Here is a 6,038-nt window from a genome sequence, read left to right as displayed (position 1 = left end):
TTAATTTTGACCTAATTCCCCCTCAGGCAATGAAAACTGCAAAATCTTTAACTAAGTAAAAAAGAAGGAAGCATCAACCTCAAAATAAAATCTGTACAAATCAGTACTACCAAATGTAGTTAAAGTAACAATAATAATTTATCGAAAATATTTGATAATAAAAAAAGTTAACTAAAAATAGTCAAAATTTATTTTATTTAACATTTATAAATATTAAACAAAATAAGTTTTGATTGTTTTTTTTTTTTGTCTTTCTAGTATTTTTGTAATTTATTCACCATTCACATCTTTTTTACTAGTATATAATAAAAGAAGCTACCAAATAATTAAATACTCTAATACTGAAAGAGAGAATAATAAATAGTTGAATTCTTCAACATAAGTTGCTAGAGTAATAGCTGGTAAGTTATGTGATATGAATAATAGATATATTGAAGTATATATTCACAGCCATGGAAGTGACCCTCCCATCAAATGTAGCCAAACACACCATTGAAGATACCTATCTGTTAATAATGGAACCTTTCTAATAATTTAGAAAAGAAAAGGATTAAAAAAAAAACAAATATACTAACATTAGAATAGAAAAATTAGAAATAGGCACAAAATAGTCAATTTTATTAAAAGTTTATATATAATCCAATTTAATAATATATATATATATATATATATATATATATATATATATATATATTTGTATCTATTATTTTTTTTCTTCTTATCCACATGACATTATGACATGATCATATATATCATATGGTTAAGAAAAGAAAAAACAAGAGAGGACTTACTCTATAGTACAATGACAGTGCCAAAAGTGGTGAAGCAAAGTGAATATAAAAAAAGATCCAAATTTTCAATCATCCCAAATGGGTATCAAAGAGTTACTATCAGCAATGAAATTTGCGCAGAATTCAGCACCCTCTAACCCCATTGGAGGATCATACACCCAACCATTGCAGTTATCGACCATGTCGAACCACATGAACTCGCTCCTTGATGACTCAACCGAGTCAAACCCTTCATCATCTTCAATGTTCGGAAGCTCAACTATCTCGCTCAGTTCAGACGAATCCGTCTCTCTAGACATTGACAATGATGACGATGGTTCTGCCTCTTGCTGCTGCGAGCAAGTCTCAGCATCATCAGACGTGTCTGGGTGGTGCTGAGGCTGTTCCGCAGCAGCAATAGAGTCAAATTTGACCATGGAGGCTGCGGCTGTGGCTGCAGCCTGAATGTCACGTGGGGAACACGTGACGGAACGAGGGAGTGTCCCGGCGAGTTCGGGGAAATTGAGGATGGCGGACTGGCCTTTGATGGACAAGGCGGCGACGTCGTGTGCTCTGGCAGCCATCTCCGGCGTGGCGAAAGTTCCAAGCCAAATCCTAGATTTCTTGCGAGGCTCGCGGATTTCGGAGACCCATTTGCCCCAATTGCGCTTGCGGACGCCATGGTAGAGGGGGTGCTTGCTGCAGTCTCTTGGTCTCTTGGGGTCCTTGTTGGCATGCTCTGTTTTTTGCTTCTTGGAAGAAGAAGAAGATGAGGAGGGTGAAGGTGAGGGTGGTGGTGAAATGGTGCTGGTAGTAGATGTTTCTGAAGAAGAAGAAGATGAAGATGATGAAGTTGTTTGTGTCATTGTGGAACTAGAAGAAGAGAAGAGAAAGAGTAAACTGAAAAGAGAGAAGAAGAGAAGGGTATAAGTAGTAGAAGTGAATAAAGGAAGGATACGGTATACGCTCTCTCTCTATAGTGACACTTAACCTACCAAGTACCAATAATATGTTTTTCAATTACGGTTCCGCTACGTTACCAACAGCATATCTACCAATTTCTGCCAACTCTTATTTATAATTGTGTTTCATGGAAGTGTGTTTGTGGATGTGTCCAATAAAAATGTCTTTTTTATAGCTGTGTTTAATAGAAGTGTTTTTATAGATATATTTTCTGGATGTGTCTCTTTATATATGTATTTAAAATATATTAATTATTAGATACATCCACGAACACACTTTCATGAAATATAATTATAAATAAGAATTGGCAGAAGTTGGCAGATAATATGTTGGTACCCTATACTTTTTCTTTCAATTTTTATACTCTTTCAAAGATAATTCCTCTGTAAAAATTGACGAAAATTTAGTCAAATGAGTCAAATCATTTAACGACCATTAATTATCAACTTTATATGAAGTCGACTGTATCTAAATTTTTACCTAATTCGTTATAGTTTTCATACTCGTTATAGTTTTCATATTCACGAGTTTGAGTCTCACTTCTATATTTACAAAACAATAAATCAATAATTAGCTATTTTTTTTAATAAATACTTAATCTAACTGATGTTTATATATATTTAAAAATTAATTATTAAATTAATTATTTATATAAAATATATATTAAAAATTAATTAAATCATATGAATATATATATATATATATATATAAATTTTCTTCTCTTAAAATGACTATTGTTAATAAAAAAAATTATGAATTATCCAATCTCTTAAAATTATTTTGTTAAGAAGCTTTGTTATTTATTTTTCATAAAAAATTATGAGAATTTTTTGTTTTTTTACTGTATCTTTAATTTCAACATATTAAATATTAATTCGTTCCAAATTTAAATTTTATTTAAAAATATATCATTGGCCAATAAATTAAATTGTAGAGACTTTAATTCGGTAAAAATAAACATGAATAATATTTTTAAGATTAATTTTTTTTGTGATTTGATGAAATTTATAACAAAAGTATTATTGTGTGTATATAAGAAATTAATTATTATATAGTTATATATAAATATATATTATTTAATTTATTTTTAATATATTTTAGGTTTAATTACTTTGTTGGTCCCTATAGTTTTACCAAATTTTTAATTAGGTCTTTATACTTTTTTTTTCTTTTCAATTGAATCCCTACACTGCTTTTAATTTTATAATTACGTCTTTTTCATATTAAAAATGTTAAAATTAACATAATATTTTGACCAAAATACATGCAGTCAACTATTTAATTAAGTTTTTACTTATAAATACCTTTAATTTGTGAAAAAAATATTCAATTAACTCTAATATTTTTTACACTAGAAAAGACTTAATTATAAATTAAAGCAGTGCAGGGATCAATTGAAAAAAAAAAAAGTATAAAAACATAATTAAAAATATAGTTTCATATATTTAATTAAACCTATATTTTAATATACATTTCATACTAAATTATTTTAATAACTGATTTTTCATATAACCCTAACGTTTTTGAATTTATAAAGTGAGATTGAAATTGTGTATCTGAGTGACAAAGTCTGCAGTGGAAGTTTGTGTGCATGGACTTATGTGCAGAGTGGAAAGCGATTTTGATTGTCTCCCTCTTTTCTTTCTTTTTCTTAATTCAAATAATCATTACTATTTTCCGTACATTAAATATATAACTTAAGTTAATTAAGAAAATGCCAATGATAAAAAAGAAAGCAATAAAAATAGTGGGTGAAAGATGATATTAAATTTTGACAAGTAGTGTTTATATGAAAGGGTGTGATGAAGGAATGAGTCACTAAGAAGAAGAGGGCCCCACAAGAGAGAAAATAGCACTGACAACGTTCATTAAATGCCACCTCATCACTTATTTGCCTAAGTCCACATCTCACCTTTCTTGTGTCCGTTGCCGTTGGCCTCAACCCTCAAATTCTCTTTTTCTTTTTCTATATTTTATTTTGGTGAAAATTAAGATAATTTTATATAAAATTAATAGTTAAAATTATTAAATAATCAGATAAATTTAATTAAATTATTATCTAATAATTTTTAATTATTAATTTTTTATAAAATTAATTATAAATAAATTTTTATCTTTTATTAAAAATAAAAATTTACGTGAAATGTTTAACTTCATATAAAGTTATTAATTAAAAATTATTAAATAATAATTTAATTAAAAATATTAAATTATTTAATAATTATTAACTAATAATTTCATATAAAAATAATTATGTGTGAATCTATTCTCATTAAATTAGTTGATATTATTTTGATATTTATTTTTTTAAATGTATTTTATGTATAAATAATGTTATTTTAGAAAATATGCCAACTAAATGATTAATGAGAAATTAGTGTAGTAATAAGGGTCTTAATTTATGAATTAGCTAGTGGTCTTAATATTATCCATCTTCAATTTGCTAATTTTTAATTGTTGAATTTAATTGATTTAAATGTAGATAATTCTATTTAAAAAACAAAATACAACACCGAGTTAAAACTCAACATAATTATTGTAAATAATCAGACCCTTTCAAATATTTGATCAATTTTGAGATATGAAATAAAAGGAGTAGAAATAAGACTTTAGCCCCCAAAAAATTTAATTTTGGATGAAAGTTTTCTAAAAGGAAATACGTGAATTTTATCAATTTTCTTTTTAAAAAATAATATATAACTTATCCAAATGATATATTTTAATTTTTTATTAGTTAATATTTTAAAAATATTAACAAACAAATTTCTCCCCCAACATACATATGTCTTTCACACTTTAAACTTTCTTATGTTTTTAGCTTCGTTATTTTCAACGGCAATCTATTTCATTCTTAAAAGAGAAAAGCCCACATAAAAAATATATTATAATGTAAGTTATGGAAGAGTCAGTTTTTTCTTTATCTTTTTTATTACTGATATTTATATTTAAATCCTGATTTTGGATTCAATCTTGTTTACCACTGTAGTTAATTAAATATCTATATATCATGCCTAGCTTTTTGTTTTGTTTGATAGAAAAAAGATTTGAAAGAGAGAAATTTGTTTATTAATATTTTTAAAAATTATATAATAATCTATTATAATAAGTTAATTATAATTAATTCTATTATAGTTAAAATATCCATTTTAGTTAAATTTAAGCAACTCAAGTTATAAATATAGTTAATAATTAAATTAAAATATTAACTAATAAAAAATTGACGCATTATAAAAGATAAATTATACATTATTTTAGAGAAGATTGAATAGGATTTATAAAAAAATATTGTAATTTCTGAAAATTTTTTATTTTTTTTTATCAAAAATGCATATTTTAGGAATAATTTCGATGTGTCTTTAATTTTCGGATGAAACAAATTTTTGGAGAGCACGATGTTATTTTATATTTTTAGACAATTACTTTATAATAGTAGAAATCTAACGTTGATTTATTTGTTAAAAAAAATCAAGAAAACCATATTTACCTTAAGATGAAAATTTACGTGAAGTTGATAATAAAAAATTATTAGATAAAAATTTAGTCAAATCAATTAAATTATTTAATCACTTTCAATTATCAAGTTCATATGAAGTCAACTACACTTGAATTTTTACTTTCTTTTAATGTTCAAAAAGGTAATTACTCACTTTTGTTATTAGTTGTAATAAAACATCCACAGCCAATTGGTGTTCCACAAGCATGGACAAAGACTAATACACCATTTGTCCTTGTCTTTGGTTTTCCTTGTCTTCCTCTTAGGTTTATTTTCTTTTTTTTTTTGTTTGCATTAATGTTTTAGATAATAATGACTTGTTAGGATGATAATGAAGGAATTAGAATCTTATCCTATATTATGTCCTTCTTTCTTATGAGTAATGAGGAATGAACATATCTAATAATAGGCCATATCTCTACCATAGGTAGCAATAATACTAGGAATGAATTTGATTGTCCAACAGACCCATTATTATTAGGGTCTTAATTATAGTTTCTTATAAAAGATGAAGAAAATTTCTACCATTTTTCTTGCTTGCCTTGTTTAGTTGTGTCATGTGTGTATTAAGAATTAATTATCAACTCAAAATAAAGCATTAATGTAAATGCTCTAAAGAGGCTTAGGAGTTAGAATTTAGGAACATAGTTTAAGGCTGTTAAATTAGTGTGATTTATTTAGGTCTGGTCCGTTTAAATTTATTTTATTTACGGACTATAATTTTTTAATTTGGACCGTTTATAGTCAGTTCGATATGTTAAACAGGTCATTCCGTTTATTCTTTTATTTTATCTTTTAAAAAATATTTTAAT

At 26.0% G+C, this 6,038-nt stretch overlaps 1 protein-coding gene across 1 annotated transcript; it reads right to left on the bottom strand.

Moving 5' to 3' along the window:
• Nucleotides 1-597: 597 nt before the first annotated feature.
• On the bottom strand, nt 598-1,693 carry LOC112712788 (dehydration-responsive element-binding protein 3). Its single transcript, XM_025765706.2, has one exon. The coding sequence runs from the start codon at nt 1,634-1,636 to the stop codon at nt 857-859; it is 780 nt and encodes a 259-aa protein (XP_025621491.2). The 5' UTR covers nt 1,637-1,693; the 3' UTR covers nt 598-856.
• Between the last annotated feature and the right edge of the window lie 4,345 nt (nt 1,694-6,038).

Source organism: Arachis hypogaea, chromosome 9 (assembly GCF_003086295.3).
Source record: "Arachis hypogaea cultivar Tifrunner chromosome 9, arahy.Tifrunner.gnm2.J5K5, whole genome shotgun sequence".
NCBI classification, from domain to species: Eukaryota; Viridiplantae; Streptophyta; class Magnoliopsida; order Fabales; family Fabaceae; genus Arachis; species Arachis hypogaea.
The sequence above is the reverse complement of the archived record's forward strand: the minus strand, read 5'-3'. Positions and strand labels throughout refer to the sequence as shown.